Source organism: Symphalangus syndactylus, chromosome 12 (genome assembly GCF_028878055.3).
Source record: "Symphalangus syndactylus isolate Jambi chromosome 12, NHGRI_mSymSyn1-v2.1_pri, whole genome shotgun sequence".
NCBI classification, from domain to species: domain Eukaryota; kingdom Metazoa; phylum Chordata; class Mammalia; order Primates; family Hylobatidae; genus Symphalangus; species Symphalangus syndactylus.
In genome coordinates, this window is record NC_072441.2 from 126,783,305 (window position 1) to 126,807,201 (window position 23,897).

The 23,897-nt window shown below is 54.1% G+C and overlaps 1 protein-coding gene across 1 annotated transcript in view; it reads left to right on the forward strand.

Annotated features, from left to right (window-relative positions):
* The window catches only part of TTC39A (tetratricopeptide repeat domain 39A), a 45,160-nt gene that overhangs the window by 13,889 nt on the left and 7,374 nt on the right, over positions 1–23,897 (forward strand). Inside the window, 12 exon segments of the mRNA XM_055254779.2 lie at positions 5,121–5,252; positions 5,868–5,944; positions 6,767–6,834; positions 8,607–8,621; positions 8,624–8,778; positions 12,573–12,672; positions 13,504–13,569; positions 15,393–15,501; positions 16,026–16,093; positions 16,184–16,243; positions 16,863–17,024; positions 22,424–22,515. Coding sequence (XP_055110754.1) covers positions 5,121–5,252; positions 5,868–5,944; positions 6,767–6,834; positions 8,607–8,621; positions 8,624–8,778; positions 12,573–12,672; positions 13,504–13,569; positions 15,393–15,501; positions 16,026–16,093; positions 16,184–16,243; positions 16,863–17,024; positions 22,424–22,515 — 1,104 coding nt within the window.

Genomic DNA, 23,897 nt, shown 5'->3' on the forward strand with positions numbered 1-23,897 from the left:
TTGTTTTTGAGACGGAGTGTCACTCTGTTGCTCAGGCTGGAGTGCAGTGGTGCGATCTCGGCTCACTGCAACCTCCACCTCCTGGGTTCAAGCAATTCTTCTGCCTCAGCCTCCCGAATAGCTGGGATTGCAGGTGCGTGCCACCACGCCCAGCTAATTTTTTATATTTTTAGTAGAGATAGGGTTTCACGATTTTGGCCAGGCTGTCCTCGAACTCCTGACCTCAGGTGATCCACCTGCCTTGGCCTCCCACAGTGTTGGCATTACAGGTGTGAGCTACCACACCAGGCCCTTTCTTTCTTTTTGAGTTTAACAGTTTTCCTCCAAATAGTAGTGTCAGTAGCACACTCCCCCCATACCACCTGTGACAACCCAAAATGTCTCCAGAAATTGCCACATGTCCTCACATTGGGAGTGGGAATACCCTGGCACTTCCATTGAGAACCACGGGTCTAGAGAAAATAATTCTTGCTAGAAAACAGCCTCCTTTCCTCACTGATGGCCACCGAAGCTTCAGAAGATGTTGGGCCCAGTGTCATTCGCTGTTCTTCACTGAACACACATTGTCTCATTTAATTGTCCTGGTCCCATGCAGTGGGGGATGGTGCTCCTCTTTCTCTCCGCGTGGGGCATCTGGGCTTTCCTAGCTCCCTTCCCCGCCTCACCTCTGCTTTCCATAAGTCACGCCTTTGAGTAGCGTTGTCTCTGCTTCTAGCGTATTTCACTTAGCACTGAGTCTGACCTGACGCACTGTCTCTGCGACATGGAGGCTACTGCTTTGGGCTATCTTGAATTATATGATCGTGGTTAATAAACGGCAGACTGGGATCCGGATCCAGGTCCTCCAGCTGCACAAACCACACACCGACTGCTGTGTGTGTGGTTTGCCGTCCCCCTTGGGTTGGCGGCATTTATCTTGGGCGGGGCCTCACATCTGCCTCCCCCAAACCACGAGGAGTGAAGGAGGTGGAAAGGGTGCACCGGGGGCACGTGTAGGGGTGCAGCAAGTTCAGGGTATGACCTTGAGTGTTCTATAGTTTCTCTGAGGGAAGAGGCAAGGTCACCTGCCAAGAGCAAGGGGCCAGGTGGTGTTGCAGGGATAACGAGGAGAGGGGAAGAGGTGTTTCTGGGCAGGATGCTGGGCCTGGCCGAGGCTGAGGCCCCAACCCAGCCTGTGTCCGTCTGTGTAGGGGCAGCTTTCTCCAGCATTGCTCAGTGGCCGTGTGGAGAAGGTGGGTGGTTGCATGGCTCCTGAGCTGGGCTCCTAGCTCGGTTTAGCAGAAGGTTGGCAGGGTTGGCATTGAGTATGTTGACGAGAGAGAGAGACTGGTATGAGGACACTAGGCTAAGCAGTCAGGAAGAGGCGACAGGCTGGAGGAGGGAGGATGGGCAGCAGGAGTGATGAGCCAATACAGGCAGGTCAGGAGGCTTATAGCTGGGAAGGTGGCGGCATCCTTTAAGACTCCAGAAGCAGGCCGGGCGCTGTGGCTCACGCTTGTAATCCCAGCACTTTGGGAGGCCAAGGCGGGCGGATCATGAGGTCAGGAGATCGAGACCACGGTGAAACCCCGTCTCTACTAAAAATACAAAAAATTAGCCTGGCATGGTGGCGGGCGCCTGTAGTCCCAGCTACTCGGAGAGGCTGAGGCAGGAGAATGGCATGAACCCGGGAGGCAGAGTTTGCAGTGAGCCGAGATCACGCCACTGCACTCCAGCCTGGGTGAAAAGAGCGAGTCTCCGTCTCAAAAAAAAAAAAAAAACTCCAGAAGCAGAGCCATTCTGTGTGATGAAGACAAGGTGACTCAAAGGATGGAGGTGGTTGGGCACCTGTCACTGGTTCATTCAGCAACAGCCTTTGAGCACCCTTCTGGGCCCGGCAGTGTGCTGGGTGCTGGGGCTCCATTACTGAGCAAGATGTGGGCTGTTCTCAGGGTCCAGTAGCGAAATGGTGAAACAAGCAATAAGGGGTGCCGAAAACTACCCAGGGACCCCACTTCCTATGGGAAAGGGGCTAGTCAGGAGGGCTGCCTCATTCCCTGGGGCTCATTGCCAAATAGAAATTCAGGGTCATTTGTTCAAATATTATTAAAATTTAAAGACAGTGACAGCAGAGAATTAAACCAAACATGGGCCCTTTTTAGGCACAGGCCCTGTACAACGGCATAGACCACACACCCATGAAGCTGCCCTGGAAGGCTTACTGGAAAAAGTGACATTTACACTGAGATGGACTGGATGAGAAGTAGTCAGCCAGATGGAGGGGGCGTTTCTAGGCAGAGGGAACAGCCTGTGCAAAGGCTGGGCAGTGAATGAGGGTCTGGAGTATCTGAGAGATGGAGACACTCACCCTGGCTGGAGTGGGAGGAGCTGAGGCCGGTCCCAGAAGGAAGAGGGCAGGGTGATGGACAGCGGGCTGGGGATGGGGAGTCCATAGAAGCAACTTGGGCTGGAGAGGAAGACAATGAAGTGGGGTCTGAAAGGACCAGCAAGTGGAGTAGGGGGAGCTTCAGTGAGCACGAAGGGGCAGAGACTTGGAGAGGCCAAGGGGCTGCCTCTGCCTTCCAGTGCCCTCCCTATCCTGACAGCTGGTCTGGGCCCAAGAAGGTGGGACCCCAGTAGACATGTCCCAGAGTGAGGGGACGGCTCAGGAATGAGGGGACTGGTGACCTGGATGATATATATGCAAATAAGAACTTGGGTACAAGCTAAACTTGGAGTGCCTGAGGTTTGAGGGTTGTTATACCTCTGTACCCCATTTCCCAGTTCAGACTAGAGTTGGGGGCTTCCAGGAGGTAGGCTGGGGAGGGGCTAGTATTCTTAGCCACAGGTGCCTGTTGGGGCCTTGGACCTCAGACTAGAAATTCCACTTTGTCTGCCAGCTGCCCGGGTGGGGCTGTCCTTCTTTCTGGGCCCAGCACCAGACAAGGTTCCACAGGTGGGGCTGAGCAGGTGGTGCTGAGTCCCAGGCCGCAGACCTGCAGCGGGACAGGAAGAGAGAGACAAGGGCTTGAGAGATGGAGAGGCCTGGGGGCTGGGGGTGTTATCTGGCGGATAGGTCTTTGTGCTGCCAGGGAAGCCCCTCCTCAAGGAGAAGGTTTTTATGCAGGGAAGTGACGCCGGACACAGAGGGACTCATATTTACCGAGCTTTGGTGCAGTGGCCCCTGGCCTGGGTATTCTATTTAAGCCATGCAAAAACCCGTGGGGGAGAAGAGTTAAGGTTTTCCTTCTGCAGGGAAAAACTTGAGGCTCAGAGAGGCTATGAGACATGAGACATGCCAGGTCACACAGCTGGTAGCTGGCAAAGCTGAGACTCCAACCTGTGTCTGAGGGACTCTGAAACCTGGTTCTGGCCCCCACTCTGGGCAGCCTGCTCCTCTCTACAAGCCACTGCCTGCAGATTAAGCAGTCCTGGCAAAGGCCTGGGAGCATCCAGAGAGTGCCCCCCAGCTGGCGACTGGTGGAGCAGCCTTGGTTTCCTTCCTTTGACCCTCAAGGATCACAGGAGTGTCACCCAGAAGTAACTTAATTTACGAGTGTTTTATGAACAGGAAAAGCAGGAAAAGGGGTAAAGTCACATGATTTCACAACCAAACAGCCTGTAAACCTTAGTCATCTCTCTTTCCTCTGAAGTTCCCAGCATAAACCTGGCACTGAGGAGCTTCATAAATAATTCACAAGGAGACCTGGGGAAGGGGGTAAAGGCACTCCCAGTCAGTCCCACAGGCTCGCAGGGACCCGGGCAGGCGGCATTATCATCCCCATTTTGCAGAAGCAGAAATCTAGGCCTGGACGTGTTAAGTGACTCCCTCCACATACAGAGAGGACCTGGTGTTGTTCCTGTCTCTCCTTGCCTGTTGCCCTCTCCATGTGATGGACTAAATGCCACCCCCTGCCCCCAACACAACCTTCAGCTGAGGAGCCTGGGGCAATGAAGGAGCAGGGAGTCTGGAGGCTCCTGAGGCCACCTTGGCTCAGCCCTGACATCGGTGCTGAGGACAGAGATGAGTCACACACAAGCTCTGTCCTCGAGGTGCCCACAGTCTGGGGAGAGCTGAGCCTATGCTGATGTCAGTTCAGCGTGGCCCGTGCCTCAGTTACAGATGGAGTCCCTGAGGAGGAGGCCTGGATTCCCAGTGGCCTGGGAGGCATTTGAGGGCCTTGACAGATATGTCAGGAGATGTAGAGGAAGGGCATTTCTTTCTTTTTTAAAAAAATTATTATTACTTTTTAGAGACAGGGTCTCACTATGTTTCTCAGGCTGGTCTCAAACTCCTGGGCTCAAACAATCCTCCCGCCTTGCCCTCCCAGAGTGCTGGGATTACAGGCATGTGCCACCACACCTGGCCGAGGAAGGGCATTGCAATCTGAGGGAACAGCCTGGGCAAAGGCCCGGAGGAGGGAAATGTGGGATTTTCTCATGGAAGGTCTGTGTGGTTCATTGTGGCTGGGGGTGCAATCTTGAATGTGACCAGATGGGGGTGGGTGAGGAGCAGAAGCATCAAGCGGGCTGGAGAGGTGGGTAGGGCTGGCGTCTCATGGAGCTTTAGGCCCGGCAGGATCTCCTAGGATATGGGAGCCATGGGAAGGTGTAACCATTGGGCACCATGATCAGATGAGGGGAGGGAGTGGGAAGAGGCAGCAGGTGACTAGTGAGGAGGTCCAGGGAAGTGGGGTTGAGGGCGGCCCAGGAGTGGGGTTTGGGCTAAACAGGATCTCACAGACAGGACTTGGGCTCAGCCTGCAGGAGGTGGGGGCAGAAGGCAAGAGGGTGGCACTGGGTGCAAGGAAGGGCAGCCTCTGGCCGACATACACCAAACCCTTTCTCAGTGCTCATGGCAGCTATGCTGCTGCCACCCTTACTGAGCTGATGAGGAACTGAGGCTCAAATCTGGTAGATCACTTAGGGCCACCCAGCAGGAAGAAGGCAAGCTGGAAACAGAATCCGAGGTCTTTTGAGTGCAGTGAGCAGATTAGACCTGACCAAGGCCCTCCCCATGCCTGGACCTCCAGTCCCCTCACCTCACTGTAGAATGGAGGAGGGTGGAGATGAGCTGCCCAGGGCCAGCTGCTTCTGGGGCTCTATACGGTGGTGCTCTCAATGTCCCTTCTCTTTGGCAGAACCAAGGAAAGCATGTACCACTCACTGACTTATGCCACTATCCTGGAGATGCAGGCCATGATGACCTTCGACCCTCAGGACATCCTGCTCGCCGGCAACATGATGAAGGAGGCACAGATGCTGTGTCAGAGGTTGGGGGCATTGGGAGCAGGGATCAGGGGTTGGGAGGCCCATCCTTCTGTCACCCTGGCCCATTCCAGGGCCTAACATGCCACTATTTGCACTGCTGCTTTTGGCTAAGAGGTTGTCTCTGCATGTGCTAAGAGTCTTCCCTGTTGGCCCTGCCTCAGGAGCTACGTTGTCTGAGCCAGTCACTGGGCAGCTTTTAGGGACCAGGGTGACAGAGCAGAGGAGAAGGCACCAAGACCTGGGTGGGCAGAAGGGTAGGCCAGGCTGGGCACGAAGAGACATTAAGGAGAGGAACCGAAATGTGGGACAGGTTGGGAGCTGCCAGGAGCAGCATCACCTGGCCAGGAAGCGGGTTGGCCAGGAGCTGCTGTATAGCCCCAGCCCCAGGACTGATCAGGTGGTAACTGTCCCCATTTTGCCAGTGAAGACACTGAGCCTCAGAGAAGTTAAGTGACTTTTTTGCCAGAATATCAAACCTCTTCTGCCTGACCCCTAAGCCTGTGTTCTTTCTGTTAGCTCTGTCTCTCTAGGAATGTTCTACAGTGTAGCAGAGAGGGGCAGAGACAAGTGTGGCCTCTCTCTAATCCTCACCTGAGGCCCCTCTTTTTCCTCTTCAGGCACCGGAGGAAGTCTTCTGTAACAGATTCCTTCAGCAGCCTGGTGAACCGCCCCACGCTGGGCCAATTCACGGAAGGTGTGGCATCCAGGACATCTTCTCAACCATGCTAAGCCCAGGCGGCCAGCTCCAGGCCCAGGAAGGGGCAGTTTTCCTCCCTGTCATCGCCTAGGGGGCCAGGCCCTGGTGTCCATGCCAGGACACACATGGGTCGGACCTGGGGCCTTTTGAGGCATGGCTCTCTAGTGAGGGTGTGGGGGGCAGGTGAGACCCACTTATGTGATAGCACTACTGGCTGAGAACCTGCAAGTCAAGAAAAGGGAAAGCTGTCACAAGGCCAGGGCTCTGCTCCTCAGGCCAACGGGTGTTTAGAGTTGTATGTGCAGTTAAGTTTACTGATTTAATTATCCTAGTGATCGCATGGGCCCCAGAGGGGAATGCGGTTTCAGCAGCTGAGTCACTGGGACAACATGAGAAAAGGTGGTCCGGGCTGTCATGGTCCATCCAGGTCTTTGTGCCATGACCACATGCAGCTGTCCTGGAGGCAGCAGTGGCTGACCACAAGCAGTGAGGGGCTCTGCAGCGTAGGGGAAAGTGGCCTTACCCTCCTCAAGAGCCCTGGAAGGTTCTAGCGCCCCACAATGCATCTGATGTTGCTGAGTACACAGCACCTACAGTGGTGCTTGGAGAACAAGACTAGGCAACTTTCTAGGGGAGGGTGTGAGCTAGCTTCTAAGGACAGTGATGAATGCCCTGAAGCGCTGGGTGATGAGGTAGGGGACAGGAGAGGTGCTGACATAGGTTCCCTTTGCTTTTGGGGAAGTGGGGGTGTGAGGATTTGTCCCAGGCCTCCTGACTAGAGTCCCAGGAGGCCACGGGGCTTTGGTTTTCTCCCCACAGAGGAAATCCACGCTGAGGTCTGCTATGCAGAGTGCCTGCTGCAGCGAGCAGCCCTGACCTTCCTGCAGGTAGGGACCCCCACTTGTACAAGGAGGCTGGGATTTCAGAAGATCAATTTCCACGTCCAACCACGAGCCATCCCCTAGAGCAGCCGTGATCCATCCCCCATAGCAACCACGACCCATCCCTTGTAGCAATCGTGACCCATCCTTCACACTCCTGCCCCTGGCAGGGCTCAAAGGGAAGTGATGGGCATCATCTCCTCACATCCCGAGCACACGCGCTCCCACCATTACCGGGATGCTGTTTCCACTGTGTGACTGCTGCATTTCCTGTTAAGGGTCATGTGGGGGTGATAGGCATTGTCTCAAAGCCTGCTTTCCATTTGATTCGTTCAACAAGCATTGTAGCACCTATGATGTACCAGACTTTTTGCACACGGTACAGGTATGTAGTTTTTACATACCTTACACACATTACAGTTTGTTTTGCTAACATTTATAGTTGTTATTTAATCTTCACCACAGAGGCCTGTGAAGGGGAGACTTAGAGGAGAGGGGTCACTTTCCCAAGGTCACATGATTAGCAAATGATGAGCACGGATTTGAACCTAGGTCTGATGAAGTTGGAGCCCAGGTCTCCTCACCACACAGTGGGAATGATGAGAACGATCACTGCATGCTTTTGCCTGAAAGCCTGGGTTATAATGAGAACATATCATCATCCTTATATATGTGTATTTAGCAGGAGAGGGCATTTTTGTGTTGGGGTGCTGGTTAATTTCATAGCTTTTTTTCTATCTTTTTGACCTGGGGAGATTAGAATTGGATTAATCCTAATCCTTGCTTTAGGATTCACTGTAATGATTGCACCATAAATGACATTTTGTTTTGTTTATTACATTTTTACAAATAATGAACACCCACCAACACCACACCCAACTGGAGAACAGAACACTGGCAATAACTCTCCTCACCCTGGGGCTCCTCCTCACCCTGTCCGTACACCCAACAGGGGAATCACTACCTAGAGTATTATGTTTATTGTCCTCTACGCTTTTTTTTTGTTGTTGAGACGGAGTCTCGCTCTGTTGCCCAGGCTGGAGTGCAGTGGTGTGATCTTGGCTCACTGCAACCTCCGCCTCCTGGGTTCAAGCAATTCTCCTGCCTCAGCCTCCAGCTAATTTTTGTATTTTTGTATTTTTAGTAGAGATGGGGTTTCACCACGTTGGCCAGGCTGGTCTCGAGCTCCTGACCTCAAGTGATGCGCCCCCCTTGGCCCTACCCTATTTTTTTTTAAATAGCTTCCTCAGCTTTGTACTCATGTCTGAACAGCATATTGTGATGTTTCCATTGGTTTTGAGCTTCCTAAGTGGTACGGGTCTTGCTTTCTTCACCCGGCCTTATGTGTTATTCCCTTGCATGAACACACCACAGTTTGTTTATCTGTCCTTCTGCTGGTGGCTATTTGGGCTGTTTCTGTTTCTTGGCTATCATGAACTTCCACAACCCTTGTGCATCCGTTTCCGTTGTGTGTACACAGTGAATAGAGTTGCTGGCGGGCTGTAGGCAACAGAGCTTTACATTTATAAATGTGATAAATACCTGCTTGTTGTAAAAACCACAAACAATCCAAAAACAAGCATCCCCCCTCCTTTCTCGCAGTCCCTCCACCTAGAGGGAGATACTGTTAACCATTGGGCGTGGCCCCTCCAGTCCTCTCTCCAAGCACAGAGTATGTGTACCTGGGAGGCTGGTCCAACCCTGGGCATTTTAGAGGTTTTGTTGGGCCAAAGTGCAGGGGGGCCTGGTTTGGCTGACCTCCGACCTCATCCCCCCAGGGTTCCTCACGGGGAGGGGAGCAGTCAGGCCCAGAGCCTTGCATGATCCCTCTCACGCCTACAGCTGCCCACCTGGGCCAGGCCATCAGCATCTTTTCCTCCTGCAGGACGAGAACATGGTGAGCTTCATCAAAGGTGGCATCAAAGTTCGAAACAGCTACCAGACCTACAAGTGAGTGGGGCTGGCCATGCGCTTGTGGGGAGACCCTGGGCCACAGCATCTGCTATGCTGTCCCCCTCAGGCGGCTTTGTGGGAGGAAAAGAGTACTAACCGAGGCCAGAACCTAGTAGACTGCTGTTGCAGTCTGATTTCCATGCCCTCGGGACCTCGGTCTCCTGGAATCAGATTCCCCTGGCTTGCTGGCTGTGTCTCTTCCCTTTGGTCCCTTGAGTGCCTACTCCATGCCTGACCCCTGCTGGGGAAAATAAGACACAGATTCTGCACAGGGGTTCTGGTGGGGGCAGGGAGACAGCCACAGGAACAACCATTTTGGGAACAGCAGCAGAACTCCTACACATCTGTTAAGGCCCAGTCCAAATGCCACTTTCCCCATGAAGCCTTCTTTAACCCCTCTAGTATACAGGAAAGGTATACATACACACACATGCACACACACACACACACACACATACACACACGTGCATGCACGCGCTCTCTGCAGGCCAAAATCATTTCCTCATTTCCATGCTATCTCTGGATCCTTGACATTCAAACTGGCCCAGGCACAGGTCGTGTTTATGAATGAAGATTCAGTTGGGAGCATTTTTACCCAACATGGATCCATAATCCCTTATCTATGGTTCCCACAGCAACAAAAGCTCTGAAAATCCAGTCCCCCACTCACCAAGTTTTGCATTAAAACTTGTTTCCGTTAAAAGTTGATTTGAGGCCAGGCACAGTGGCTCAAGCCTGTAATCTCAGTACTTTGGGAGGCCAAGGCAGGCGGATCACCTGAGGTCAGGAGTTCGAGACCATCCTGACCAACCTGGTGAAACCCTGTTTCTATTAAAAATACAAAAATTAGCAGGGTGTGGTGGCAGGCGCCTGTAATCCCAGCTACTTGGGAGTCTGAGGCAGGAGAATCACTTGAACCTGGGAGGCGGAGGTTGCAGTGAGCTGAAATCGTGCCACTGCACTCCAGCCTGGGTGACAGAGCGAGATGTCGTCTCAAAAAAAAAAAAGTGGGGGCGGCAAGAGGTTTATAGAGAGTAGATAAGGTTTGAAATATGAAGAAGGTTATGGAGAAATCACTATGGAAACAGCACAAGAGTGACTGGCAGTACGGAGAAGCCCAGCTGAAGCTGGTGATGATAAATTTATGGTGACATCTTACTACACCTGCTCAGTAGTCCACATGCACCACAGAGAAGGCACATAATTTACTTCATGCTTTTTCCATCAGGCAGGAGAGAGAGAGGAATATCATGGCAAAGGGGGCTAAGGATAGACATGAAGCTGTAGACCAAAAGATAGGGGAGTAAAGTTTTACTTTTACAGGAGGAAAAGGATTAATGGCGATGGCCGGGCATGGTGGCTCACACCTGTAATCCCAGCACTTTGGGAGGCTGAGGTGGGCGGATCACAAGGTCAGGAGATGGAGACCATCCTGGCGAACATGGTGAAACCCCGTCTCTAGGCCGGGCGCGGTGGCTCACGCTTGTAATCCCAGCACTTTGGGAGGCCAAGGCAGGCGGATCATGAGGTCAGGAGATCGAGACCACGGTGAAACCCCGTCTCTACTAAAAATAAAAAAAAAAAAAAATTAGCCGGGCGTGGTGGCAGGCTCCTGTAGTCCCAGCTACTCGGAGAGGCTGAGGCAGGAGAATGGCGTGAACCCGGGAGGCAGAGCTTGCAGTGAGCCGAGATTGCGCCACTGCACTCCAGCCTGGGCGACAGAGCGAGACTCCGTCTCAAAAAAAAAAAAAAAAATAAACCCCGTCTCTACTAAAAATTAAAAAAAAAATTAGCCGGGCATGGTGGCGGGCGCCTGTTGTCCCAGCTACTTGGGAGGCTGAGGCAGGAGAATGGCATGAACCCGGGAGGCGGAGCTTGCAGTGAGCCGAGATCGCGCCGCCGCACTCCAGCCTGGGCGACAGAGTGAGACTCCGTCTCAAAAGAAAAAAAAAAAAAGAATTCATGGTGATGGATATTGGGGATAGTTGCATAATAATGTAAATGTAGTTAATAACACTGAATTGTACACTTAACATTGGTTAAGATGTTAAATTTCATGATATGTATATTTATCACAGTAAAAAAAAAAAAATGAAAAAAAGAGGAAAAATAAAAAAGTCTTTTTTTTTTTTTGAGACGGAGTTTTGCTCTGTTGTCCAGGCTGGAGTGCAGTGGCATAGTCTTGGCTCATTGCAACCTCCGCCTCCCGGGTTCAAGCAATTCTTCTGCCTCAGCCTCCTGAGTGGCTGGGACTACAGACGTGCGCCACCCCGCCTGGCTAATTTTTTGTATTTTTAGTAGAGATGGGGTTTCACCACACTGGCCAGGCTGGTCTCGAACTCCTGACCTCAGGTTATCCACCTGCCTCAGCCTCCCAAAGTGCTGGGATTACAGGTGTGAGCCACCACGCCTGGCCTATTTATCATCTTTATCTCCCCATTTAATGTGGCTGCTTCCCTGCAGGGATATTGTGAGCTTGTTACAAGGTATTGCTAGGGTATAATGTACCATATAGCATGTGAACATCACGTTACCTTGGGGGCCTATGCTAGAATTTTTCTAGAAAAACCAGACAAGTGCTCTGGCCCCTTCAGCCTCCCTACCAGCTGCCAGAATGATGTCACCAAAGCACACACCTTGTCAGGCCACCCCTTGCTAACTCCCAAGGCTCCTCTTGCTCTTAAAAGAAGTCCTGCATTATTGTCAAGTCCTTCCTGGGAGCTTATCCCTGCCCTTCCTGCCACATCTCCCGCTTCACTCTGCCTTAGGTCCTTGGGCCTTCCCCCAGTTCTTCAAATATGCCAAGGTGGATCCTACCTCAAGGCCTTTGGACGTGCTGTTCTCTCTGTCGGAAACACTTTCTGCACCGGGCTTTCTGTACCAGATTTCAGCTCAAATGTCACCTCCTCAGGGAAGCCTTTCCTATCCCCAGACTAGGTCAGGCCCAAGGATTCTTCTCCTTGGAGCCTGTCATCACTCTCATAGTGACTTAATTGGGAGGAGGGGGCGGGGGAGTCTGTCCCTTAAAGTGAGAATGCTGTGGGGGCAATGGCTTGGTGGTTTTGGTCCCTGCTGTCTTCCAGTGCCCGGCACAGAGAAGCCTCAAGCTTGCTAATTGAAAGCCTTCAAAATGCCGTTAGCCCAGGAAGGAGGCAGACACATCATTAAAGCCTCTGTCCTGCCCCAGGTGGCTGGGCTAGGGGCTCTGTGCAGTTGGTAACCAGGAGAAATAGAGTTGAATTCCAACCAAGAGACTCCAGGAAGACTTCCTGAAGGAGGTGGTGTTTGGGTTAGCCCAGTGGTTTTCAGCTAGGGGTGACTTCCCCCTATGAGACATCTGGGGGTATCTGGAGACATTCTGGTTGTCCAGCTGGGGAGAGGATGCTACTGGCATCTGGTGCTCAGGGGCCATGGATGCTGCTAAACATCCTACGATGCACAGAACAGCTCCCCTGCCGCTGCCGCCAACAAAGAATTATCCAGCCCAAAATGTCAGTAGTGTGGAGGCTGAGAAAACCTCTTTTAGACAGGATGTGGAGTGCAAACAAATCTCCAGAAGCTGCCCATGACAGAGTGTGCCAGGGCCCATACGGCTGAAATTCAGGGGGTGAGGAGTGTGTTATCATGGTGGGAGATGGGGTTCGAAATTCCTCAAATATCAGCTCTCAGGATTACCAGAACTGTATGCATCCACCACCAGGGAGTTTACCTGAGGCCCAGCTGGAAGGGGTCCCAGCCCCTACCCCCCACCCCCAGCAGTGGCTGAAACAGCACTTGGCATCTCTCTGCAGGGAGCTGGACAGCCTTGTCCAGTCCTCACGATACTGCAAGGGCGAGAACCACCCGCACTTTGAAGGAGGAGTGAAGCTCGGTGTGGGGGCCTTCAACCTGGTGAGTGCTCCTTCCCCATTTCCACAGTGCCGGGCTCGAGCTCAGTCTCCCCTTCTGTCCTTGACTCATGTGTGGTCACTGCCAAGTGCCCCTGCACCTGGCTGTGTGCTGGGCACCGGGATCCAGAGGTGACCAGACGTGTGGCCAGCCTTCAGGGGCTCACAGCTGGGGTGGGAGTGGAGTGGGCGCTGGAGCCAGCTCGAGTCCATCGGTGCATTTCTTCCCAAGTCAGGCCAGTAGCTTGAAATCCACTATGGTGGAGCCTTCACAGCCCCCGACCTTGGCACACATAATACATCAGGGCTTTCTCTGCCCTGGAGAGCTGCTGGTTAAACATTTACCAGTGGCAGGAAAGGAGACAGTCCTGAAACCAGCTGATGACTTAGAGGGGACAGAGAACTAAGTCTTCCTCCTGCATGGAGTGGAGGAAGATTTCCTACGGGAGGGGGTGAGCATCTGTGCTGGCTCCTGAAGGATCCCTAGGAGTTTCCCAGCTGGGGAGGGGCTTCCAGGCAGAGGGAGCAGGAAGGCTGGGAAAACTGTGCCTGATCAAGGGAGGAGGAGATTCCCAGGGAAGATTTAGCCTCGGGAACCTAGGTGGCCAGGGGTTTCCTGGCTAGGTTTCCTGGCGCCTGCCCATGGACCCCTGAAATCTTAGCTGCCATCTGCTGCCTGAGCTTTGGAAAACATTGGCTAGAGGCTTTCCAAAGTTAGAGGGGTGGCCCTCTCCCCTCCAGGTAAAGCCTGTTAAAGAGCAAGACTTGGGACAGTGGGGGTGGCCCCTGCCCACTCTGGGTACCTTCACATGCTTGATTGCCTCCTTTCTTGCAGACACTGTCCATGCTTCCTACTAGGATCCTGAGGCTGCTGGAGTTTGTGGGGTTTTCAGGAAACAAGGTAACCACCTGCCTCCTAGCACCCCTGACCTGCTCAGCCCCAGAACTGGGGCTGGGCTGGACAGGGTGGGGCTGACAGGCCGCAGGGCCTAGGTGCCCGTCCTGGCTGAGCCCCTCTCATTGTATGGCCCTGGACAATGCCCAGACCTCCCTGGGCCTCAGTCTTCTCTCTGGGCAAATGGGGCTAGTGATCCCTGCCTGGCCCTCCCAGGGTGCAGAGGCTCTGGGTGGGGGTGGGTGTGAAGATTCTGCCTCACTTTAAGACTTTGAGCAAGTCCTTCCCCCAAGGACCATTTTCTGGTGCTACCACTTCATCCAGCAGATGCCCGAGGGAAGCCCTACTGGGCATCAGACCTTGAGGAGGAACCAGAGAACTCAAGCACCCAGAGACTTTACTGAGGGCAAGAACCTGAGTACCAATCCCAGGTTGAAGGCAGCAGATCAGGGAGGGCTTCCTGGTGGAGGAGGCCTGGTGTGGGAGAAGGAGCACTGGCCTGGAAGTTAGGAGCTCTGGGTCAGTCCAGCCTCATCCCCTTTTCTCTGTGACTCTGAGCAAGTCCCTCCCTTCTCTGAGCCTCCTTTTAGTAAAATAAGGGCTTTGTTATGGACCAGATAAGTGTTTCTCAAACGTGCACTGGCCCTTACTGATATTTGCCACACCCACGGACCTCTCTATTATAATTTATATATTTTCTCAAAAGTGACTCATGACTTTTACTGAAATTGATTTAAAGGAAACATCTCTACACAAACCTCCATATTATTTGGCATGATAAGAACATAATCATAAAAGTAAATACCACGAGGGCCCAGCCATCTTTTGGAAAGCCCAGCTAGACTGTGTAGTGGGCCCGGGCTCAGCCAGGCTGCCTCTTTCTGAGAAAGGGGGCGTAGGGTGAGAGAGTTCGAACCCCACGAGCAAAGGACTGGCGATTTCTCCTGGGCACCACCAAAGGATAGAAAGATAACTGAGAAGGGAAAACCCTTACCATGACTCAGTGTTTCCTGGCGTCTGCCCATGGACCCCTGAAATCTTAGCTGCCATCTGCTGCCTGAGCTTTGGAAAACATTGACTAGAGGCTGTGAAGGTCTCTTTCAGTTTTGTTTCCTTAAGAAAGCACGTGGGTCATGAGTAGGATTTCAGGATGAAGAAGGGAGGGCCCAGAGGTGAGGCAGTGTGGCCTGGCCAGGCGGGTTGCGGGACCTACTGTGCCAGCCTGGGCTTCCTCTTTATCTCGAAGGCAGGGGAGCCACGGAGGGTTTGAGGGAGGAGTGAGGCAGGTCACATTTGTGTTTTAGAAAGAACAAGAATGCTCTGGAGGACAGACAGAGGAGCAGAGACTGCAGGCAGGGAAACAAGGTGGGGGATCTGCCCCCAGCCCCTCTCCAGCCAGGCTCTGGAGGCTTCTCCCCCAGGAAGCCTTCCCAGGCCCCACCTGTGCCCTGAGCCCACGGCTGGGATCATCCAGCTCCGTGTCTCTCCTGCTCCCAACCAGACCTCAGTTGCTCAGGCCCTCAATACCCATCGCAGGGCAGCCAAGCCGGTGACTACATGGAGGGTGGGGAAGGGGCTGTGGAGAAGGTGGGGGACACCTGAGACCCGCCAAGCCTTTGTCCTGGCCTTGGCAGCTGTGTCCCCTTCCCCCAGGAATGTGCTGGGGCACTGAGGGGCAGCCCCTTGCTCAGGGCCACACAGCTGACCCAGCCTCCAGGGTTCCAGTGCTCTTCCGCCCCTGTGCCGGCAGCACTGCCCACACAGCTGTGCAGCCGCCTCCCCAGCCCCTGCCCTCTCTGGGAGCCTCACCCACCCTCCCGTCCCCTCAGGACTATGGGCTGCTGCAGCTGGAGGAGGGCGCGTCAGGGCACAGCTTCCGCGCTGTGCTGTGTGTCATGCTTCTGCTGTGCTACCACACCTTCCTCACCTTCGTGCTCGGTAGGTGCCCCTGTGCAGGGGGACCTGGGGCCCTGGGGCCCTGGGGTTTGGTCATCTCCAGTGGGGAAGGAGAATGAGGGGCTACAGACCCTGCTCATGTCCCTGTGGCTAGGGATAGGGGTACTGAAACCAGAAACAGAGCCACATCCACTGTCCCGGGGACTGGCCTACTGATGCCCACTGCCTCACAGTGTGACTGGGTTCCAGCCTCAGTTTTCTCATCTGTGAAATGGGGGTGGTAGTGCCCACCCTGTGCAGGGTGTGAAGACACTGTGTACAGCACCTTATGGTTCTGGGCACGGCCTTGGTGGACGCAGGCTCCTGGTTATCGAGCCCTGTGAAGTGCTGGAGCGATATCTGCACTGCCTTATTTAATCCTCATGTCACCCTAGGGACACGGAGAATTATCCCCATTTCACAGAGGGGGAGGGGGAGGCCCCGGGAAGTCCCTGCTGGGTTGCTGGCAGGATCACAGGAGCCAGGGGTGGTGACATGTTCTGTGTCTCCCCCACCACCTCCTCCAGGTACTGGGAATGTTAACATCGAGGAGGCCGAGAAGCTCTTGAAGCCCTACCTGAACCGGTACCCTAAGGTGAGCCCCATGCGCTGCCCGGTACCCCCAGCCCACAAACACCCACAGATACCCACGGACCCACACAGACTTACATGTGTGTCATTGCAGGGCGCCATCTTCCTGTTCTTTGCAGGGCGGATTGAAGTCATTAAAGGCAACATTGACGCAGTGAGTGATGGGGGTCCGGGCCGGGGCTGGGGATCCCTCGGGGTCTCCCAGGCCAGCAGGAAGTCAGGCACATGTGACACACTCAGGGACAGGACAGACTGGGAGGGGGCCCCCAAGAGAGAACCAACCAGAGAGCAGGAGCGGGAGAGGCCCTTCTGACAGAGCAACGTGGGAAGACGAGGGAGGAGGAGGCATTTGTGGTGCCTGGGATTTTCACTGGGAGATACAGGACTGCAGCACTGCAGTGGAGGGAGGTTGAGGGAGGTGCTTGAGGGAGGCAGAGGTTAGGAAAGCCCATCTGTTTAGGGCATGGCGATTAAGCTGGAGTCTGGTACCTCCCCTCCATTATAGCTCTGTCCTGCTCTTTCATTTTGTTACTAAAAACCAGAGTCCCAGGCGGGGGCTGTATTTGGGCCCAAGGTCATGTAAGACTTAGGAGGTAAAACCAGGACTGGAGGCCAGATCTCCTGGCTCCTGGGGCCCCACCTGAGCCTAGCACAGGGCTGGACCACCATGCCCTGGAGGAGGCCCGGTCTGCTGTGGTGTTGGGAGGTTCAGAGGATGCAGAGGGGTTGAGGCTAGGTGGGCACCCGTCAGGCTGACCAGAAGATGCCTGCAGGCCATCCGGCGTTTCGAGGAGTGCTGTGAGGCCCAGCAGCACTGGAAGCAGTTCCACCACATGTGCTACTGGGAGCTGATGTGGTGCTTCACCTACAAGGGCCAGTGGAAGATGTCCTACTTCTATGCCGACCTACTCAGCAAGGAGAACTGCTGGTCCAAGGTGGGCTGATGCCACGTGTTAGGGGCATTGGGTGACCAGGGCTGACTGTGTGCCTCCAGACCACAGGCCAAATCCCTAACTGAACACAGATGCCTCAGCTGGAATCTAAACATAACCATAAATTCTAATAGGACTCAGGCTTGGAAGGAACTAAAGACCACAAGAGAAACTTCTGAACCACAATGTGTCACAAAGAGATTTCTAGTCAAAAGGACAGAAACAGGGCTCCCTCTGTCCAATAGAACTGTCTCTACGGTAGAAATGTTCTACTTATGCACTGCCCAAATATGGTAGTCACCAGCCAGCCACATGTACACAATGAGCACATGAAATGTGCCTAGTGCAACTGGGAAACTGATTGTTTTCAGTTTTATTTAATTTTAATTAACTAAATGTTAAATTTAAATAGCCATGTAGGGCTAGTGGCCACTGTATTAGACTATGCAGGTCCAAAACACAAAAGGCTCATATAACTGAACATTCTTGGCACATCCAACTTCAGGTAGGGCTAGATCCAGGAATTCAAATGATGTCGTCTGGCTTGGTCTTTCCATCTGTGGCTGTGCTCTCTCCTATGACATCTTTGTTTCTGCTAATCTTTGCAGGAAGGTTCTCTCCATGTGACAGGCAAGGTGGCCATGGGCTGCTTCTACTCACATCCTCCCCTTGGTTTCAACCAGAGTCCCACAGTTGAGCCTTACTGGTCTGACTTGTCACATGCCAATGCCTGGAACAGAGGGGTGGGAAGATTCTTCATGGGCTGAGAGTAGGAGAGGGATGGTTCCACAGAAGAAAATGATGCACCCAGAAATAGTGGAGGGATTAACAAGATGCCATATAGGCAAAACAAAGCCAAACAAATGCCCGCCTACCAAAGATGAAATTTATCACGGTAAGTATTGAAATAAGTGTTAGCTTATACCATCATAGTAATGATAGTGCATAAATTGGAACCAAGAGTCTCAGAACCACCTAGCTCAGCAAACATCTAATCTGTTATTTGTAAATACACAGGACATGTGTCTTCATGGCTTCATCCCCTGCCCATAGCAGACATTGCTAATCAATCCTCTGCCATGAGCCTGGCTGTGACCTTAGATGCCTTCCCTGCAAAGCTCCAGGCAGCCGTTAGAACTGACCTGCATTGGCACCTGTTAGGAGACCTGTCATCTGCATCTGGTCCCTCCCCCTCCTCTGCATGGAGGTCTCTTTTCAGTAGCCCTGCCTGGGGACCAAGCTGAAGGGGAATTCTCTGGGTCTGGGGCAGGTGGGGCTGGGGAAGGGAGCAGGCTTCTACTGAGCTCTCAACGTGTGTCTGGTACCTGTCATGTCCTCCGCACCACACCCAGTGAGGAGAAGTTGCTATCTCCACTGGGCACATGAGGGCCACTGATGCTAAGCAAGGACTGTGATTTTCCCACCCACATGGCTGTTGGTGACAGACACCGGATTTGAGGACAGTCCTGTGTGACTCAGGGGCCTCTGCTTCTCTCTTGCTCCTAGAGTCCTAGTGAGGAGTCGGAGCTTGCCCTGAGCCCATCCTGCTGTTGAAGGTGCTTCCTCAGGCCCAGCTCCCATGGCCCCCACATCCCCTCCTCATTACCTCCTACTCCCAACAAGGACAAGGCCTCAAGGAACCTTTTTTCTTTTTTTAGAGACAGGGTCTTGCTATGTTGGTCAGGCTGGTCTTGAACTCCTGGGCCCAAGCAGTCTTCCCACCTCTGCCTCCTAAAGTGCTGGGATTCCGGGCCTTAGGGAACCTTTTTGAACTGAAAGTGACTCTCGAAGCCTTCCTGTAGAGTGAGGTGGGCGGCTGGGGCTAACCACATGGGGAAGGAGAGACCTGGCAGGGGCACACAGCTGCTATATAGAGGAACAGAAGGTGGGCCAGGCCTCCCAGCTGTCAGGAATTCTGGCTCAGTCCCCAGCCCGCTGTGTGGCTTTGAAGTGGCCAGTCCCTCTCTCTCTGCAACACTCTCCTCATGAGGACTTCCTGTGAAAAATGGGGGTTGTAACACTCTGAGTTCTGGGGCCTCACCCGTTTCTAATCTCCAGAAGTTGGCCACCACAGACTCCACCAACTTCTAGTCCTGAAGCCTGGGCCTCTGGCCATTGCCATAGGCACCACCCGCTCTGTGCAGGCAGCGCCCCTCTCTGCCAGGATCCTCCGAGGTCAGCTGCTGGGTCTGACCCGCAGACCCTGGCTGAGCGACAGATGAACGGAGTATGCAGACACAGGCTTGCCTGTCAGCAGATAGGGGACCCCTGCCAGAGTCAGCAGTGGCCCCCATAAGCCTGCCACGCTTGCATTTATTTAGTACAGATGTAATGACAAAGGCCTAAAGCAAACTCCATTTGTGGGTAATTGACATTGTCGCCCCCGCCCCCCACCCCGCCACCGGAGAGAGCAGTCCTCCGCACGATGATGAAAGGCCAGGTTCTGAGGCCTAAGTAAACTAATCTAGATCAATTCCCTTCTTGTTATCTACTCTGAGAGAATTCAGCTGCCTTCAGCCAAATCCTTTCCTGAAGCTTTTGCAAAACCTCCCAGCCTTCCAAGAAGGTTTGCTTCTTTCTATAATTTTTCCCACCACCCTGACCTATCTCCTGCCGTCAGCCCTGTAGAGGCCTTTGTGTTTCCCCCAGTGCTGGCAGCCTGGAGGCTGAGATGGCCAGAAACAAGGTGGTGACAGTGGCGTGCTCAGGGCTTGGGAAACCCAAGGAGCTAAAGGCATCCCCAGGCAACCCAAGAGGACAGGAAGGCTTCTGAGGAGAGACCTCTGAGGTGGGTCTTAGAGAGGAAGGACTTAGGGAGGCAGAGTGGAGGAAGTGAGAGGACACCCCAAGCCAAGAGGGCAGCAGGACCAAAGGCTCAGAAGCCAGGGCGCTGCATAGGGGCTCTGTGCTGCAGAGTGAAGAGTTGGTGCGGCAGAAGGGCAGGGGGCCTGGATCAGGGGAGACAGCTGCTCTTTTGTCCCAGTATAGCCCCCGTACATCCCTGGAGAGCTGGGGCATCCACAACTCTGTCATAGCCTCCATCCTAACCCTGGTGGTGTGGTGAGGGTGAGCTGTCTGTGGGCAGGAGGGAAGACTCTTGGAGATGAGCCTGGTGGAGAAGGGATAATGGCATCCCAGGCCGAGGAGCACACAGGCAGAGACCTGGGGAGAGTTGAAGGAGTGTAGGGTAGGAAATGGCAGAAGATGAGCCAGAAAAAGAAAGGTTAGGGCAGGTCATGGAGGACGTGAGTGGCTGTTTGGGCTTTATCCAGCAGTGGGGGAGCCTTGGCAGGCTTGTGGCTTAGACAGGTGCTTTAGAAAGCCCACCAGCAGTTGCTGGGCCACCCCCACTGGCCAGGTCCTATTCTAGGCCAGGAAATACAAGAATGAGCAGGAAAAGACCCCCTCTCAAGGCTCACGTCCTAGTGGGGAGACAAGAAACACAGATGGGCAATATAACATGATGTCTGGTTCCAGTAAGTGCAGTGAAGAACAAGCGAGGCCGGGTGCAGGGAGTGATGGGAGAGGCTCCTTTGTAAGGGGAGGTCGGGGGAGGCCTGTCTCAGGGGACACCAGAATGGAGCGCAGGAGCAGCGCGTGGCAGTCACAAGGCAGGCCGTTCGGGCAGAGGGAGCTGTGCAGGGCAGGGCAGGAGTGTGTTTGATGTGTCCTGGGAACAGCCCTGAGGCCGTCGTGTGGCTGGAGTGCTGCAGGTGTCAAGGAAACTGTAGGAGATGTCTCCTGAGTGTGATGGGATATAACCAGATTTCCAGAAGGAACTGACATGATCTGACTTAAAAAGGTCAGTGTGCGAAATGGCTTGCAGGGGACAGGAGTGGGAGCAGGGAGATAGGAGACAATATGTACCAGGACGGCAGAAAGACATCCCGGGTAGCCTGGAACAGGGAGACGTTGTGGAGATGGTGGCAGTCCGATAATGAGAGCCGTAGGGCAAGGCCAGCAGGATCCTAGAGTGAGACGGGCGGTAAAGTCACTGGGACTTGGTGCCTCCACGTCAGGGGAGAGGAAAGGGAGAGGACAAGGGCGACCCGGGAGGTTAAAGATGGGACCGGGGCCAGGCGCAGTGGCTCATGCCTGTAATCCTAGCACTTTGGGAGGCTGAGGCGGGCGGATAGCTTGAGGTCAGGAGTTTGAAACCAGCCTGGCCAACATGGTGAAACCCCGTCTGTACTAAAATATACAAAAATTAGCCCGGCGTGGTGGTGCATGCCTGCAGTCCCAGCTATTCAGGAGGCTGAGGCAACAAGAATCGCTTGAACCCGGGAGGCGGAGATCGCGCCATAGCACTCCAGCCTCAGCCTGGGCGACAGAGCGAGACCATATCAAAAAAAAAAGATGGGACCGGGAACAGGTTTCAGGGAGGGAGATTCTTCCCGCCGTGGCCCACAAAGACCAGCTTTTCCTCATGTTGTAAAGGGCGGGCTGAGGCCCCGGCATAGGTGGGGCTGCCAGGTGGGGGCCGCTTTCCGCCTGCTCTAGGAAAAACTCCCGGATGTCCGGCGCCCTTTCCTTTCCACCCTTTCTTAGCCAGGAGGCAGGAGCTGTGGTTCGGGGCTTGGCCACTTGGGGCAGCACAGAGCCAGGCTCCTGTCTCAGGACTTCTGAGGAAGGGGCGTGGCGTGCAGGGAGGACTGGGTGGGGTAGGGGGTCTCCCGCAGGGCCACGGTTTCCCTGTCAGTGCTGGCTGTGCATCTAGTGGGCAAGGTCCTGGGGTCGACTCCCGGCTCTGCCCCAGTAGCTCTGGGGTCCCAGGAAGCAGAGGTGGGGTACGGACTCCTTTCTGGCATTGGCTTTGGGATCAAGCGAGGTGCTGGATGTGATGTGCCTGGCACACACAGCAAGGCAGTTAGTTCTACCAGGGTGGCCCGAGCTGAGCCGACCCAGGCCCTGCTCACGTTTCTGGCTCAAGCCTCTTCTTTTTACAGCCCGTGCTTCATCCTCCTATTGGTAATCCACACACATCCTGCCACCTCCTGGCTTTGCTCAGCCTCTTCCCCTTGGCTGGAAGGCCCTGTCTGGGGCCTCAGGGAATTTCCCCATTGCCCTTCAGGGGCCCACTGTGAAGCTGTTGCTTCCCGGAAGCCCTGAGTGCGCCCCTGTCCTTGTGTCTCTGCTGCAGCCTCAGCCTGTCCTGCCCATTACTAGTTGCATGGGTTCTTCTTGCCACTGCTTCAAGTGGAGAAGAAGGTGGCTGCTTTGACATGGGTTGTGCTGGATTCGGGTCTTCAAGTTGCTTCAGCTTCTTACCTTCATTTCTCCCGTGGGGCTTGGAGACAACGCGAGCTCCTGTGCTGGGCCACGTGAGGTCCGTCTGCAGATTTCAGCCCGGCTGGGGCTGGAGGAGGGCTGCTCACACCTGGCTGTTGCTCTGTCTCGCACAGGCCACCTACATTTACATGAAGGCCGCCTACCTCAGCATGTTTGGGAAGGAGGACTACAAGCCGTTCGGGGACAACGAAGTGGAATTATTTAGGTGGGTCCCACCATCGTGCTCCCACTGTGTAGGCCGCTCCCACCGTGTAGGCTGCTATGGACAGACCAGCCAGGCCGCCCTGAGCTGTGGGCACTGGGGAGGGAGGAACAGGGTGGCTCCCTGCCCCCACCCCAGGACTGCCCCACCTGTGTGTCCTCCCCTCCCCTCGCCACCCCATGCTGCTGCTGCTGCTGGTAGTTGGAGCCCTTTGAATTTCTTTAGAGGCTTTCTTTCACAGAAATGGTTTTGTCAATATCGTCTCCCTCCGAGTCTCATGTGGGCAGTAGGACAGATGTGGCCCCAAGGTCCAGGGAGGGAAGGTCTTTCACTCTGCCGAGTTAACGTGAGACACTCAGAGAAGCACAGTAGAGAGCTGAGAGTCGGAATCGAACAAACAGGAGTAAACCGGCCTCTGCTTGTTCTTAGCTGTGTCACCTTGGACAACTTCAGCATCTGTATAATGGGAATAAGAACCTCCACCTTGCAGCACTGTTTTGCAAATCAACTAGATAACAAATGTAAAGAGCCCGGCATAGAACTAGGAGCCTAGAAGCTGCCGACTAAGTGATGGCTGTTTTCATTCTGTACCACCGTGTTTGCTTCCTGTGAAGCGTCTTTAGAGCAGAGCTCAGCCTTGGCAGGTGGAGAATGGAGCCTAGAGCCTTCCTCCAGTCTTGGTGAGGTTGACCCCAATTTGCAGACCTGGAAGTGGGTATAACATGAGCCTCCTAGGCTACTGTTGTCACAATAATAGGGCATTTGTCACTTCCAGGGTGTCTGCCACTACAGCAGACTCCATGTCCCCCTCTCAGATGACTCTTCCAGAAAGCCTAGGAGGGCAGGTGTCATTATCTCCATTTTAGAGATGAGGAAATTAAGGCCAAGAGAGGTTCTACAGTGAATAAGCAAAGGAAGAGTTTGGGGGTACCTCACACCCACATCCAGCTGTTTCCTGAGCTGAAATGGCTCAGGCCGGAGGTCACAGCCACACCCAATGACTGTGGCAGAAATAGGAGGAGGGTGGGATGGAGCTGGGTGGGTGAGGCCCCAGATGATGAGGCGTGCCTGGCGGCATACCGCATTTTGCTCTGCCCTTGGAAACAGCTGAGAAGGCCAGAACTCTCGAGGCAAGAGTTAATTAAGGGTTTGAGCTGTTTGGTCTTGGGTAGGTCCCACCCTTTCTCTGAGTGTTGGTCTCTCCTATGAAATTGGGGTTAAACTTCTCTTGGGTCCTCCCCGGAAATGGGGCCTGGGAGTGGAGGTGATAACTAGGAGGCAGGGCCGGCCCAGGGGTGTTTGGCACACTCTCACCTCTGCCAGCTGGCGGGGAGGAACCCCTTGCCCAGCCATAGGAAGTGGCCAGGTCTTGGGGCACGGTCTCT